Source organism: Ursus arctos, unplaced genomic scaffold, assembly GCF_023065955.2.
Source record: "Ursus arctos isolate Adak ecotype North America unplaced genomic scaffold, UrsArc2.0 scaffold_5, whole genome shotgun sequence".
Classification (NCBI taxonomy): domain Eukaryota; kingdom Metazoa; phylum Chordata; class Mammalia; order Carnivora; family Ursidae; genus Ursus; species Ursus arctos.
The window spans coordinates 37,794,578-37,812,144 of record NW_026623067.1 but is presented as its reverse complement, the minus strand read 5'-3'; the positions used below and the strand labels follow the sequence as shown (position 1 = coordinate 37,812,144).

The 17,567-nt window shown below is 33.6% G+C and overlaps 1 protein-coding gene across 21 annotated transcripts in view; it reads right to left on the bottom strand.

Annotated features, from left to right (window-relative positions):
- ANKHD1 (ankyrin repeat and KH domain containing 1) overlaps window positions 1–17,567 on the bottom strand; it is a 125,283-nt gene that overhangs the window by 64,494 nt on the left and 43,222 nt on the right. For 20 of the 21 annotated variants that reach the window (XM_057307102.1, XM_057307103.1, XM_057307105.1 and 17 more), the window contains exons 8-10: window positions 12,239–12,476; window positions 11,815–12,006; window positions 7,875–7,984 (exon numbers count right to left, since the gene is read on the bottom strand). In XM_057307102.1, the coding sequence (XP_057163085.1) occupies window positions 7,875–7,984; window positions 11,815–12,006; window positions 12,239–12,476 (540 nt within the window). The remainder of the gene's footprint in view (window positions 1–7,874; window positions 7,985–11,814; window positions 12,007–12,238; window positions 12,477–17,567) is intronic. The other variant, XM_026508136.3, reaches the window with a different exon arrangement.

Sequence of the window (17,567 nt, the reverse complement as noted above, 5' to 3'; positions counted from 1 at the left end):
GGGGAATCAGGACTCAGCGTTAATAGAAATGCAGACTGGTTCAGCACTTTTTTTTTTTTTTTTTTTAAAGATTTTGTTCATTTATTTGACAGAGATAGAGACAGCCAGCAAGAGAGGGAACACAAGCAGGGGGAGTGGGAGAGGAAGAAGCAGGCTCATAGCGGAGGAGCCTGATGTGGGGCTCGATCCCGTAACACCGGGATCACGCCCTGAGCCGAAGGCAGACGCCTAACCGCTGTGCCACCCAAGCGCCCCTGGTTCAGCACTTTTGAACAATTTGGCAGCAGCTATCAAAATTTTAGATGTGGATCCTCTGATAACCAATAATTTCATTTCTAGGGATTTATCCCTACAGATATATTCACAAAAGTAGAAAAGATATGTAAATATGTTTAACAATACTTAGTGTAGCACATTTATAATATTTAAAAACTATAATAACCCAGAAGTTTATGAATAAATAAATGGTCAATAAATTACATAGAACCCTGGGTACCTGTGAAAAAGAATGAGAAATCTATAGGGACTAACATAGAAAAATATTGTAAGAAAAAAGTTACAGAAGAGTATATGTGATAACAAATCCATTCATATAAAAAAAGACATATTGTTCACATACATGGACTATATATATATGCTTGGGGGATAGAAACATCTAGGAGGACAAATAACATAATGCTGAAATTTAAAAAAAAATTTATGAAAGAGGATCTGGTCCACATTTCTACTTCATAAGATTTAATATAGGTAACAAATTAATCTTTCAGAATTTTTTCTTTTGCGGGAAGTCCATATCAAATCTCATTTCCAAGGAAATAAATTCCACAAATAAGAACCAGAAAGCGTTAACACATCCATGTCCAAATCGCTTAGTTTCAACTATTTAAAAAAAAATGCCCAAAAAAGTTCATTTGGCTGGTAGAATAAAATCCAACGAAAGCAAAGAGTCAGAGAGCCTACTTTATGGTTAGGGATGAAAATCAGTGATAGACCATTATGACATATTCAAAGCACCCAATTTCCTCATCAGTGCCAAAGTGCTTCAATTTTTATTAAAATATTAAAAATGTTAACAAACAAACAAACCTTAAAAGCTATGGTCAACACTACAGAGAAAATCAGTATAGTAAAAACCCAAATTCTATCTCAATAAGGAATTATACAAAACACTGAACATTAGTAACTGTTTCTTTCAACATATGTGACTTTTCATCATACACACATAAAACATCTCTGGAAGGATAACAGGAAATGAACAACATTATTGCCAATGGAGAGGGAAAGTAGGTGCCCACAGGACAGTTTTATGTTTGAATTTTGAACCATGTAAAGATATCACCTATTTAAAACTAAGAAAAAAATTTTCAATCAATTACAAATTTATAAAAAAAAATAATTTAGCCACAATAACAAGGAAAATAAGTACTGATACGGGACCAACTTCCACTCAATATGGCAAAGACACCATAATTAGCAATGCCATGTACCTACCATACTTCTTTAGGTTGGTTCTATTTATTTACTCTGATCCATTTAATCTAAAACAGATTCATTGTGAGCATAAAGAAAAAAACATGCTCTATCTCATATCCTTGGTATCCTCTCCCTCTTCCACCCCTATCTTCAAGGTGGCAAACATCTTCAAGTAAAATCGCATTCTAAATTCCTTGTCTCTCATTGAACATTGCCTGAGTATACTTCAAAGCCAAAGCTAAAAACAATCCTACACAAAGGACATTTTGAAAAATTTTAAGGTATGAAAGATAAGAAGATGTAACACAAGTTTATCCTGCTACTTGAAATAAACTTTAACTTCAAGAAAAAAGAATTTACTTGTAATTGAATAATTCCAAAGATAACTGAAAGACTTATATTCTTGAGGAAATAATTCATTTAAAATAAAAATTCATGTCAAGGAAACTCTTCCTACTTCTTTAGCAGTATTTAAGTAGAATAAAATATTAATAGATGACTTAGGATTGAAGAGGTAATGATTTAACATTATAATGCCAGATTATTTTTTATTGGGGTAGCCTTACTAAGTTAATTGTATATTTTAGGGATTAATAACTTTTCTTTTTTTCCTTTTAAGTAGAGTTCATGCCCAGCGTGGGGCTCAAACTCATGATCCTGAGATCAAGACCTGAGCTGAGATCAAGAGTTGAATGTTTAAAAAAAAAAAAAAAAAAAAAAAAAAGAGTCGAATGCTTAACTGACTGAGCTACCCAGGCACCCCAGGGATAAATAACTTTTATCTATTAAGACAACCTATAAAATATTTTATGACAAGTTAAATACGCTAACTATTAATTATAATCAACACCCAAAATAATGTTTGGGGTAATTAAAATACATCTAATATATACAAATATTTTAAGAGAATAATTTATATAATACTTAGCACCATTATTAGTAATGATGGTTTATAATCTTAAAAATTCATTTTCTTTAAGATCTCATAGGACTTTACACATTCTTGGACTAACAAAACACTCAAGATCATCCGGTCCATCTGATACCTTCAAACAGACAATTCTCTTGTTCTTCAGAAATCACAAAATTAGATTTCTTTTTTTTTTTCAAAGATTTTATTTATTTATTTGACAGAGAGAGAGACAGCCAGCAAGAGAGGGAACACAAGCAGGCTCCCAGCAGAGCAGGGAGCCTGACGCAGGGCTTGATTCCAGGACCCTGGGATCACGCCCTGAGCTGAAGGCAGACGCTTAATGACTGAGCCACCCAGGCGCCCCACAAAATTAAATTTCTTAAGTCAGGTAGTTAAATATCATCTGGTCTAAACCCCTCATAAAAAAAGGAAAAGGGGGGGGCGCCTGGGTGGCACAGCGGTTAAGCGTCTGCCTTCGGCTCAGGGTGTGATCCCGGCGTTGTGGGATCGAGCCCCACATCAGGCTCCTCCGCTATGAGCCTGCTTCTTCCTCTCCCACTCCCCCTGCTTGTGTTCCTTCTCTTGCTGGCTGTCTCTGTCTCTGTAGAATAAATAAATAAATAAATCTTAAAAAAAAAAAAAAAAGGAAAAGGGGGGTGCCTGGGTGGCACAGTCATTAAGCGTCTGCCTTTGGCTCAGAGCGTGATCCCAGCGTTGTGGGATCGAGCCCCACATCAGGCTCCTCCGCTAGGAGCCTGCTTCTTCCTCTCCCACTCTTCCTGCTTGTGTTCCCTCTCTCGCTGGCTGTCTCTGTTAAATAAATAAATAAAATCTTAAAAAAAAAAAAAAAAAGGAAAAGGAAGAGGAGGAGGTGAGGAAAAGAAGGAAGAGAAACAAAGAAGCCTAGGGAATTTAAGTGATTTGCCCAAGGATACCCAGCAGAACCAAAGAAAGAATATTTACATGTCCTGATAAAATAGCTCAGAAAATAATACTAAATTTCATTTTACAGATGGGGAGATTGACGCAAATGTTTGCTTATTGTATTAATCAGTGATTTGACGGCTATACTGAACATTAGATGTCCTGTCTAATGTTCCATAGCAATAGTTCTTTTTAAACAACTAAGTGTAGCATTTGCCACTCATTAGACTTCCATTCAGATATAGGATTATAGGATATCTTCCATAAGCATTTCTTCCTGTAATAAGTTCTACCTTCAAACAGTAATGCTGGCCTATAAAATGTTAAGTTGGGTCACTAAATCTCTCTATATGAACACAACCTGAATGTACTTACATTCCCTAATACCTATGGTAGTTGTTTATCATAGGAAGTACTCCTTGGGTTTGGAACTTACTGATCAGTTATACTATGATACACCTCTTCTAGCAATGAAAGGCCAAGGAGCTGGAGACTTATTAAACTGATTTATATATCACTTTCTCCCATTTCAAATTCAGCTGTGCTGGCAAATACATGTGAAGGCAATTGTACAGATGACAATTATTTCTTCTATCTTAGCAAATGTACCAAAGTTTTAATACTGAAATTAACATGTCATGATGAAAAGAGTAAGATTCTATCATCTTCACAAATGGTTTGTAAAACATAAACATCAAATCAAAACACCTCTGACATGTTAGTCAACACAAAGTCAAAATTAAAAGCAAGCAAGAGAAAAAAAAGCAGAGTTTTACAATCAAATCAAACTGCTGAATAGTTAACAATTCAAATTCTCCACCTTGAACTTGAAAAGTAATAGTAATAAGAAGACTGTGGTAAAAGAAATCAGGCCATAAGTATTTTAGCTAAAGCTAGCTAGCTACAGAGACGAGAACAAGTATGAAATACTAAAACTTTGCCTTCTGGTCTAAAGCCCAGTTAATTGTGGGAAATAGCCTAGAGTAATAAAGAACACCAGAGTAGGGTCTAAAAGAGTATAGGAGTTAGTCAATTTCAGTTATGAAATAGTGTTATTAATAATTTCTGATCAGAGTTCAGTAACAAATGTGTGAAGATACAAATGATATGAAATTTCCTTTTCAGAGAAATAAGATTAAGTAGTTTCCAAAGGGAGTTTTCTTTTTAATTTCTTTTAGATTTTAAGTAAGGCTAATGAATTTTAATACAAATTTTCTTACGATGGGTTTACATCATATACTTATTATCGTATCCAATACTAAAAACAAACCTGGGCCCAAAACAAAGATGCTATGCTGAGAAAGAAAACACATAAAGGAATAATCTTTATTTCAATATACAATAATTCCCATTGCTGTGGTAATAAGAGATGCAAACATCAGGAAGATATGAATCAGGGGATCTGCTCAAGGTTTTCTACTCATGGAGTAGTTAAAATGATTCTGCACGCTAAACAGAGAATTTTCAAAAAATTCTGGAATTAATGGACAATTTTTAATTTTTTTATTTTCAAAAAGAACATTTTAAGTGGCCTATTTAAGGATACTAATCAAGTCCAGAAGTTTTAAATAGATTATTCAAATTTATTCAATTATTAAAAAGTTAGACAAACTACATATCAATCCACAACCTCTAAATATGATAGTGTGTCATTTTTATTAGAAGTATCTATATATAATTTTATTTTAAAATATTTTTAAAACTAGAAAAAGTGACATTTTAAATAACTAAGTTTCAAATTAGAACAAGCACGTATTTTGAGGATCTACCTGAAAATGCTCAAGGATGCCATCGGTTCTAGCTGAGAATTTTTTAAAAGCAATCAATAAGAAAATTTCTAGATTTTCCTTAAAACTAAGTCCTCGTTTATACCTACTATACATTTAGAATGAAAAGCTGTAAAAGTTTTCAGTTTCATGTCAGGCAACAATACAAGAAAACCAAATTGTTGCATTAAAAGTTTTTTAAACCAAATTAATATCCTAATTGATTCTGGTACAAGATATTTTAAAGAATGAGAAACAATAGCTTTTAAGCTCCTTTTTATAAACTATAATACCAAAACCTTGAACTGGGGCCAAAGTTAGGCTCTAAAATCTAACAAAGCATAGGGGCTGGTTCAGACTGTGTTCCAAAGGTTGACTTGTACATCCTCATTTAAACTGAAGGTAAAAATAATTCCCCCCAAAACAAAGGTTCTCAGCCACCCGCACATAAAAAAATTCATTTAACTTAAACAACTAACAAATACAAGTATCAGAACACACCAATGGGATACCAGGGATAGAATGGGAGTGGAGAGTCTTCTATCTGCAAAGCAATGGAGGAAATTAGTACAGCCCAAAACAGATACTAGGAAGTGGCAGCAAAGAATGGAGGATAAGAAAGATGCTACCGCCTTGTAAGGTCCAGCTAGTAAAAATTATCAGTCATTTTTTTCTCAGGATTCGGATTGATCTGCCTGCTTTACTCACTTCTTATCTTTGATTATATCTTGTTTCCCCCAGTGGCTTACATAGTAAAGCCTGAAATCACAAAGTTTACTTGTAGGTTTTAAATACCAAACTTACTGTACTTTCCCATACTTGCCACATTTTACATAAAGAACGAGTACTGCTTTTTATTGCAGGAAAAGAACTAATATTAAAATTGAAATGTCTCTCCACAGATAGCAAAAGCATGGAACAAGCAATAAATTTTAAAGTTAAAATCAATATATGAAGTTATTCAAAAGAAAAAAAAGCTATCCACATGAAGTTACTAAATCTAACAGTATTTATAACAGTGAAAAACATAAAGCAAGTGAAAAGTTCAAGAGTAAATGAATGATTATGGTTCATCAACTTAATGGAAGAGGTATAAATATAGAGACTATGTAGCAACATGGAAAAGATTATGATAGAACGCACAGTGGAAAAATAGAAAACAACTATGTTACACGACGGTTGTAATTACGCATAAATATGAATGCGAAGATAGATTGCAAAATGGAGTAAACAATTACATTAGAATAACAAATATTAACCTTAATTAAGATATATATTTATCTGAGCCACTTTTTAAATCATACATTTGGAATGTAAAATAGTATGATAAATTCAAATCTCTCTATCTGTTCACTTAATGTAATTCTCCTGAGGAACTCTAATCACACTCTATTTATGTAATTCCAGAAAACTACAAAACTAAAACATTTAAAAATATTTCATAATAGATTTTTAACTTGAAATCAGCAAGGTTTTGTTATATATTAGATTCTCAAAATCTTTGCTATAAATTAGATTCTTTTGATTAGTCAGAATCAGTAAGGCTTTGCTATATATTAGATTCTATTTAACAGATAGTTCCTCTTTTTACTATTTAATATTTTCAGAATAATTCTCAACAAACAGATTAAGAAAATGACTTTGCCATAGAAAAATGGAAAGAAGAATCAGATAAGAATTCAGAGGTTAAGACTATTAAACTTTGCATATAGCTTTTATGCTATATCCCATTTATTTCAAATGATGAAATACTTCAATTCTTAATTTTTATGGATGACCCAAAGCAAGTCTAAAAAAGGAAAGAAGGCAGAAGGTTAAGATCTACTTAACATTTCATTCTGCATAATTTTCAAGCAAAAAAAGTACACCTCTCAGAAATTCTAACTGATGGGGCAGATGCTGACTGATGAGAATGAATCCTATTGTTATCATTATAATATTTAGTATCAGTAGAAATAATGATAAATAGCATAATCACACTATACATTTATGTTAACCAGTAATTATTTTCCAACAATGTTTTCAGGTATCTGTGGGAATGTCTGATACTTGAAATGGTTTAAAAGGCAGCATTTGCACAGTTTTTCTAAATAACTTTACTATATCCGTTCTCTATGATATTTATAGCTGTGCACGTCTCACATAGATTTTTGAGAAATATGTAAGAAAATTTGGAGACAAACTCTAGAGAGCAATTTAAAGTACCCTCACAAAATAAAAATTAGTCAAAGCACACATTTCATCAAGAAACATGAACCTTTAAAGTGGAAAGCTATTTAATTCCCCACAGTTGTAAAGATTATTACACATATGAACCTGCCATCTAATTTGAAATTTTGAAAAGCCAAAATAGAAAACACTAAGAGAAGAAGAATGGAATGCTGTAATACTGTTATCGGGAAGAGGACAGCAGCTGTTTCCAAAAGTCAAACTAATTAAAGAAACAAAAGAAATCAAAGTGATTTGATAGGTTATTCTATTCTATAAATATATCATTGAAATTATGATATGTCTAATAAAGAGCAGTTTAAAAAGTTCAGGAATGTCAAATGGACTAGGATGAGTGGAAGAAACCAATTAATAGTTTTACCTAGGAAAGAAACTGTATGCCCTATTAAAAACTAAGTACTTTCATATATATTTAATGAATGCAACAACTACAATAACTTTTTAAAAGTTATTTTACACAAAGTATGCAAACTATTGATCTCCTTTACAACTGTTCTCTAAATGTTAAAAATAAATGAAGGAATATCAACATTCACAAAAAATAAAAATAAAAAATAAAAATATCTTACTAAATCGGCCCCTGCTTGAAGTAAAACATCTGCAACATCCGTATGTCCATTTTCGCAAGCATAGGTTAAGGCTGTGTCTCCTGTTGCTGTTGTAGCATGAACATTAGCACCTAGGAAGCAAAAAACCCAAACATTTACTTTGTAAACTGTAAAATTATATTAAATAGTCCAATTCTGAAATTTGATGAAACTGATGAATTCAAATATTAGAATACTATAAAGTATTTTAACTATCCTATTTTTCTTTTATACATTTAGGCACACAGAAAGGAACTCTACTAGGGGTGCCTGGGTGGCTCAGTCAGTTAAGCGTCTGCCTTCAGCTCAGGTCATGATGCCAGGAGTCCCAGAATCGAGCCCCACATCAGGCTCCCTGCTCAGTAGGGAGTCTGCTTCTCCCTCTGACCTTCCCCCATCTCGTGCTCTTTCTCTCACTCGCTCAAATAAATAAAATCTTAAAAAAAAAGAAGAAAGGAAATATACCAAATTATTTCATAGAGTCCAAAGGGGGGGAGATGCAAAAACAAAAAACATCAAAGAGTTCTCAAGAATCATATTAGTGGTACTGCAGGTTTGTAGTCTGAGATAGTTATATGGATACCTTAAAATCAAATGAGTAAATGAGTAATCCTTTGGTGAAAAGTGAAATTTTTGGCACAATTGAGAGAAAACACAGAAGACTGTTAAAGTTAAGTAAAAACCCTATGGTTCTGAATTGGAAGTACTGACCTGAACTCATGATGTATTTCATCCATAAGAAAAATAAATAATTTCTAACTCTGACAAACCAAAAACTACTAGAGACAATGACAGACCAAGCAGAAATGGTCTCTAGCTTACACTGTGGTCTCTACATAGTATTTTCTGCTAAATGGAACTAGGGCTTCTTAGAAAACTAATTGGTTCCAAGACTGGGGAAGAATCTGTATAAGATGTGCCTGAAATAACTTGCCCTATCAGAAAGCAAGGGAACTATGAGAGACTATGGCGAGGTCACAAACAAAGGACTTCGGAGCTAACCTTATTGACCAAGGATAATAAAATTGTCCCACCTTTTAACAGTTTTTGCTTCTAAAAGAATGAGAACTGCGATGGAGTAAAAACCATCATAAAATTCAAAAGTTCAAATGATGTTCAAATAAAAAACAAAACAACACTTCATTGGTCACCTCTGAAGGATGCTAGGGGATCACCTTATTATTTTGTTAACTGGTAAATAAAAGGGGGAAAAAATCAAACTGCCATTCTCATATGATTTATATCTAAGGGCAACCAAATAGGTGATGAAGGGAAATCTCTCTTTATAGATATATTCCAGCTAATAAAGAAGGAAGGAATAACAAAATTGAGACTATCACCACTTTGTAATTCCTAATGAATTAATGGATCTATTGATCATTTATGGATTAATGATCATTTACGGCTAATAATATCACAAAAAGACAGATAATCAGACATTTATTGCCTCCTGAAGGAAGTATACAAATACTACCTATGAAGCAGTCTAGTAAAAAAAACAAAAAAACCACATCATATGCAAATTCTGATCAAGTCTCTAGATCTAACTACTACTTTATAGGAAATCCAAGAGACAGAAAAACAAGTAAAGTAAAATCATGGAGATGCAACTAGCAAAATTCAGTGTGGAAAACCTAAAGGATAAACATTCCATTTCTTCAATCAAAGCTTGCAAGGAAATAGAAAGATGGAAGGGGAGCCCACAGACAAAAGAGACTTAAGAGACAATGATCAACAGTTGTTGTATAAATCTTATTTGAACCTTGATTCAAAAAGTCATTAAACACACCCATACATATTTGTAAGAAAAATATGAAAACTGCTTAGACATTTAATAATAGTAAGGAATTATTATTTTAAAAATTTTAGGTAGGAAAATGATATTGTAGTTATTTTTTAAAGATTATCTCGAATATAAATTTAAAAATGTGTCTATAAATATATATGGTGGCAGATGTTAACTAACTAGACTTAAGTGTGGTGATCATTTCACAATATATACAAATACCAAATCATTAGGTTGTATACCTGAAACTCATATGTTACATGTATCAATTATATCTCAATAAAAAATAATTATATAAAAATAAATGGGGGATATGGGAGAAGTATAGATGAAATGAGACAGGCCATAAATTAAAAAATGGATAAAGGTGTGTGATGGTTTCTTAGGGTTCATTAAACTATTTTCTACATTTGAAAAAATGCCATAACAAAAAGGTTCTTGAATTTTTAAAAATGGTACAGGCAATATATTAAAAAACCTATTGAGGTTTTTTTTGTTTGTTTGTTTGTTTGTTTTTTTTTTTTTTAGTGCTACACTCTAAGAAGAACTTCGGGTAAATTAAGCACACTCTAAACTGGAAAAAAAAATTTTACAGATAGAGATCATATGAAAAAGTGATTCTCAAATCCCTGAGATAGTTCTGGAAACTATGTACTTCAAATTAGCATTAAGTAGCTAAATGAGACTCCATGGTGGTACAACAGAAAAAAAGATGTCTGGAGTTCTAAGTATGAACATTAGCTCTGTCACTTATTAGCTTGGTTGCCTTAGGGTAACATGATTGTGTATTGTTTCCATATCTATAAGAATGTGTTTAATATTTCTTACTATACAGGGACCAGTGGTAATTAACAGAGATAACATAAGAGCTGAGCAGAATGTCTTAGTATTCAATAATTTATTAAACATTTATTCCTTCTCTTAAAAGCCTCTTACAACAGCAAGACTTTATGTAGAGGGATATGGGAAGACTATGGAAAGATAACCACTGGGAGAGGACTCCCGAAGGGGACAAAGATAGTCGCTGAAAATGATGGAGGCACAATGACTGAATAATGCATATATTAACTGCAGTGATTAATAATATCTGAGTCAGGGGACAGTATGTATGACTGGTCTATGCTTTTGTTCAAAAACTACACAAACATCTGAACCATTAACAGTCCTAAGAAATTATTTCAATAATAATTCAAAGTAAAAATTGAGGCTGGGCTATAATGAAATTAATGTTAATAGTAAAAGCTTCAAAATGATGAATAAATTTTTGCTAAATATTTTATTTTCCTTTACATATTAATTTCTTCATATATCAAGTTTTAAACAATATGTCAGACATGGATAAAAAGAAAAATTTTATATTATTCCTAAAATATATATAAAGGTATATGTCTATCTGGGACAGTTTTTTTCTGGTATATTCTATATTCTTTTTTTTTTTTTTTTTTTAAGATTTTCATTTATTTATTTGTCAGAGAGAGCTAGAGAGTATGAGCACAAGCAGGGGGAGCAGCAGGCAGAGGGAGCAGTAGGCTCCCTGCTGAGCAAGGAGCCTGATGCAAGACTTGATCTCAGGACCCTGGGATCATGACCTGAGCCAAAGGCAGATGCTTAACCGACTGAGCCACCCAGGTGTCCCTCTGATATATTCTTATTTTATGCTATAAAACTACAAATATTTTATGCAAAACTACTTCTTTCTATTACTTACCAACGCATAAAGCACAAATTATTTTAAAACTAAGTACTTCTGCCAAAAACTAAATTCCTACTTGCTCTTTTTTTCTTTTTTTCTCTTAAGACTTAAAAAGGTCAAGAAATGAACAGGCTTAAAAGTATCAAACTCTATAACGTCATCTCCACTTCCACTTATTAACAGAGACTAAGAGGAACTAAATTCTCCCTTCCAGAAGCCAAAAACTATTCAAAGGAGAAGGTCAATGAGAGAGCTATGGTCATGAAGCAAACATTAATAACAATAAGAAAATGTTTTAAAAATTACATTTTTAGAGATTTAGGAGCCTAAGAAGAGCAGTCAAATTGTGGAGCTGGCTTTCAACTTTTGTAGATATGAAAAAGTTAAGGTTAATTGATAAAGTTATGAAAGCAATATAAAAGTCTTTTTCTAAATCCACATACCAGCAGCCAATAAATATTTAACCAACTCGAGGTGTCCCTCCTGTGAAGCCTCCATCAGAGGTGTGGAGCAGCCAAGTTCTATATCAGCCCCTGCCTTAATCAAGAAGTCTGCAACTTCAGAAAATCCTCCACAGCAAGCCAAGGTCAGAGCAGTTTCTTGGGTTTCTTCCGTCTGGGCATTTATATTTGCTCCTGAGAGGAAAGCATAAAAATTGATAAACCAGATGCAACACTTCTGATAAAAATATTGTTCTAAATTGTGTTCAACATCTCTCCCTCCTTCTGGGATTCCTCTTAGGGTACTCATCATTTATTTTCTCATCAATGCAAAAAAATATTTTTCTTGTTGTAAACTTCACTGACACTCGACACAAAATATCCAAAGGAAATTTATTTTTTAATTAAAGAAGTAAAACTACTTTACCTTGTGCTAAGAGCAGAGCCACCATCTCTTCATGTCCTTCCCGAGCAGCTTCCATCAAGGGAGTATATCCTTCATCATTAACTTCTTCTAGATTTGCCCCCCTTTCAATAAGTAGAGCTGCCAATTCAACATGTCCGCCACAGGCAGCTAGCGTTAACGGAGACTCGAATGAATCTGCGGGCATGTTCACCTGAGCACCACTATCCAAAAGCAAACGTGCCACCTCTACGTGTCCATCCTGCAGATTTTTAGAAGTAAAGCAAGAAGGAAGGAATTTTTGTTGTTGGTTTGAGATTTTTAAATTGCGAGAGATTGAGGAAAGATGGAAAGAAAGAAAAGGAGATGCACCTTAGATACATACATATTATCATGCCCATCTGAGAAACCTGAGCTGTCTTATCAAAAACTCCATTAAAATTACTTTACCTTACTTCTGAGCAAACCCAAAATTTTCCACAAGAATCAGACTTATGACATATATTAACAATTCCAAATAATTTCAAGTTTTCACATTCTACGAAGTTCAAAAAACTATTAAATCCATGTACAACAGTACCTCAAAATAATTACTATTTATACTACTGGCAAGCCAAATATAACTATACCCTCAAACCCAGATGTCATATTTAAGTGTAAAAACTGTATTAGATCTGTTTAAGAAACAAAGACTTGACAAAAAATAACAACAAATTCTATGAAGTCATTACCACTTGGGATTATGTCACCAAGGAAAACCCCTGTTGGCTGACAGTACCCTATATTTTTCTTCATCACTAGCTTGTTGCAGTGAAAGAAAGAATCTTACAAAGATGTAAAAATTAATTTGTAAATAATATTATCAGGGGTTCATCTGCATAGACAGTAAGGTAATTAATAAAACATTCTCATGGAGGGTAATTCATTCTATCCCTATCACCATATTCTTTCTTAGTTTCAAATTCTTTTTTCTTTTAAATTTTATTTATTTATTTGAGAGACAGAGTGTGAGCAAGAGAACACAAGCAGGGGGAGCAGCAGAGGGAGAGGGAGAAGCAGACTTCCCACTGAGCATGGAGTCCGTTGTGAGGCTCAATTTCAGGACCTTGAGATCATGACCCGAGCCGAAGGAAGCCACTTAACTGACTGAGCCACCCAGGCACACCTTTAGTTTCAAATTCTTTACTTCAAAAAAAATTTTTTTTAAATTTTTATTTATGTGACAGAGAGACAGCCAGCGAGAGAGGGAACACAGCAGGAGAGTGAGAGAGGAAGAAGCAGGCTCCCAGCGGAGGAGCCTGATGTGGGACTCGATTCCGAAACGCCGGGATCACGCCCTGAGCCGAAGGCAGACGCTTTAACGACTGCGCTACCCAGGCGCCCCTGCTTTAACGACTGCACTACCCAGGCGCCCCTTTACTTCAAAATTTTATATAGGCCTTAACTCTTGTTGTAGCATATAAAGTCAAATGCTGTGTTGTTCTGTATTTCAAAAAGGGCCAAAACAGTGCTAATTAAAGGTAAAGACTAAGTATAAAAATAAGGTTTTATAAGGTTGGGCAATTCTTTTATTAAAGAATTAATTAAAGAAACCTTAATTAAATGTTAGATTTCAGTATCCATCACAAGTTTCATTATATTTAATTAAATGACTAGCCCAGCTTTAATCACTTTGACATGATGTCAAAAACAAATGACTTGGCATTAAAATTTCAGTTTTACTGAAACTGAAATAAAATTCTAGCTTTACTATTAAACACTAATACTTCAAATATATGTAAAATAAAGTATATTTTAACCAAATTACTGTATTAAGTTATTTGGTGTTTGAAATACATTTCTAATTGAAAAGAAAACAGAAGATTTAAGTATTCACAGATCAAGGAACTACTGCCATGCATAGCTCCTCTAGGCTCCCAATGTTTTGTGTGAATTTACTTCAATTTCTTTATTGATTCTGCTACCATATCTTGAGTACCTATATTAAGACAGAAAATATACTAAGCACTTTTTGCTTTAATAAAAAATATTAATTTTGTCAAAGGAAAAAATAAAGGAGTAAAAACAGAATAATCCAATCTTAAAGGTCCAATACAATACTTAGAATTTTTTAAAGTTCTAAAGACTAGTCACTTGCTGGTACTGGACTCACTCTTTTATAATAAACAACGGTAAAATTTGGGAAAAAGAGATAAAGCAACTGGAGGCATTGAACAGCAACCAACCTAAGGCTAAGCACCAAAAAAAGGCAACACATAAGATGAACCCTACATTCACTCCAGCTTTCTCTCTTTAGGCATCTTCCAAACCATGGTCTAAGGAAACTGAGGCTAAACAAAGAGTGAAAAGAAAACAAATATCTGAACACAAAGCAGCCAATATAGTTAGGACTTGAAGAATATGGGCAGGATACCTGAGAAAAAGAAAATACAGAGTAAGCTCAAAATCTATATAAAATTATCTTCAGATACTTGGGCAACTCCTGAGTTGAACACACCAAGGATGACACTCCAGGAGGCTAGCAAAGAATGGCTGCTGAAGTTTGGAGACCTTGGGAGTTCAGATTCAGACAGAATAGAAAGACCAATGGTGAACATGTAGGCTTTCAAATGAGATGGTAGAGAGCCATACCTAAGAAGTATCCAAAGATCAAGGAGCAAGGAAGTAGAAATATAAGAATAAAGCTGAAATGAAGCTTCAGTATGATCAGAATGATTCACTGGTGGGGCGCCTGGGTGGCACAGCGGTTAAGCGTCTGCCTTCGGCTCAGGGCGTGATCCTGGCGTTATGGGATCAAGCCCCACATCAGGCTCTTCCGCTATGAGCCTGCTTCTTCCTCTCCCACTCCCCCTGCTTGTGTTCCCTCTCTCTCTGGCTATCTCTATCTCTGTCGAATAAATAAATAAAATATTAAAAAAAAAAAAAAAGAATGATTCACTGGTAATTTAACTGCCTGCTAGAACAAAACATAACAATTTTACAAGAAGGACAGGATAATCAAGATTCTTGAAAAGGGATCATCCACAGCATATGGCTTACAACTAAAAATACCAGACATATTAAAAGGCAGGAAAATGTGGTGATTTTTAAGATACACAATAACCAATAAAAGCAGACCTAGAACTAAATCAAATATAAGAGATGGAAGAAAAGGATTATTAATGATATATTAAAGAAAATAAAGGGGGAAAAATGAATAAAAAATACATTTCAACATATTCAGAATCAGAATATAAGATCATATCAATAATTATATTTAAATGTAAATTGTATAACCAAACCAATTAAAAAACAAAGACTGAAAGAGTAGATTACAAAACATGACCTAAAAATATGCTGTCTGCAAAAAACTCACTTCAGTATAACCACATAGGCATATCAAACATATCAAAGATTGAAAGGAAAGGATAAAAACATTTATCAGGAAAACAATCACTGGAAAACAAGAGTAGCTATATTAATATCAGGAGCTATGTTAACAAAAGATACCTCAAAACAAAGATTACCAAAGAGAAATGTCACATAACGATAAAAGGGTCAATCACGAAGAAGACACAGTAGAATGTATAGGTACCAAACAACAGAGCTCCAGCGTGTGAAAAAAATAAAAAGCAACTAAGAGAAGAAGTACACAAATCCACAAGTACAGCTGAAGATTTTAACACAACTCTCTCAATAATTGTTAGGAAAACTAGACAGAAAATCAGAAAGAATGTAGAATTCTACAGTCAATCAAGAGGATTTAATTGACATTTACAGAACACTCTACCACAACCAGCAGATTATACATTCTCCACAAATGCACAGGGACTATATGTCCATATCTTGACTATAAAACAAACTTCAAAAATTTTAAAGAACTGAAATCATATAGAATGTATTCTCTGACCCCAATGGAACCAAACTAGATATCATTAACAGAAAGAGCACAGGAAAATCTTCAAATGTTTGGAAACTAAACACACATCAAAATAACCTATGGGTCAAAGAGGAAGTCTCAAGTGAAATTTTAAAAAAATACATGGAACTGAATGAAAATGAAATATAATATATACAAAATTTTTAAGGCAGATGCTTACCCAACTGAGCCACCCAGGTGCCCCCAACATAACAAAATTTGTAAGACACAGGTAAAGTAGTACTGAGAGGGAAATTGATAGCAGTGCATACAATTAGAAGAGAGAAAAATCAATTATCTAAGCTCACATTTCAAAAGCTTAGAAAAAGAAGAAAAAAACACACCTAAAGGAGAAGGAAGGAAATTCTAAAGAACAGAGTAGAATTATCATACCCAATGGTGAAAAACTGAAAGCTTTCCCCTAACATCAGGAATAAGACACGGATGTCCACTCTCACCGCTTTTATTCAACACAGTACTGAAAGTCCTAGCCACAGTAATCAGACAAGAGAAAGGAATAAAAGTATCCAAATTGGTAAGGAAGAAGTAAAATTTTCACTATTTGCAGATGACATGATACTACATATACAAAGCCCTAACGACTCAATCAAAAACTACTAGAACGGATAAATGAATTCAGTAAGGTCCTAGGATACAAAATCAACGTACAGAAGTCCACTGCATTTTTATACACAAACAATGAAGCAAAAGAAAGAGAAATTAAGAAAGCAATCCTAGGGTGCCTAGGTGGCTCAGTCGGTTAAGTGTCTGCCTTTGGCTCAGGTCATGATCCCAGGTCCTGGGATGGAGTCCCTCATCAGGCTCCCCGTTCAGTGGGGAGTCTGCTTCTCCCACTATCCCTTACCCCTGCTTGTCATATCTCTCTTTCACGCTCTCTCTCTCTCAAATAAATCTTTTTTAAAAAAAAGCAATCCTATTTACAATTGCACCAAAAATAATAAAAAACCTAGGAGCAAACTTAACCAAGGAGGTAAAAGATCTGTACTCCAAAAAATAAAACACTGATTAAAGAAACTGAAGATAACACAAAGAAATGGAAAGACATTCCATGCTCAAGGGTTTCAAGAACAAATATGGTTAAAATGTCCATACCACCCAAAGCAATCTACAGATTTAATGCAATCCCTATCAAAATACCAACAGCATTTTTTACAGCACTTAAATAAATAATCCTAAAATTTGCGTGGAACCACAAAAGACCCTGGATAGCCAAAACAATCTTGAAAAAGGAAAACAAAGCTGGAGCTATCATTATTCTAAAGTTCAAGTTATATTACAAAGCTATAGTAATCAAAACAGTATGGTACTGGCACAAAAAGAGACACAAAAATCAATGGAATAGGATAGAAAGGCCAGAAACAAACCCACAATTATACAGTCAATTAATCTTCAACAAAAGAGGCAAGAAGAATATGCAATGTGAAAAAGTTTCTT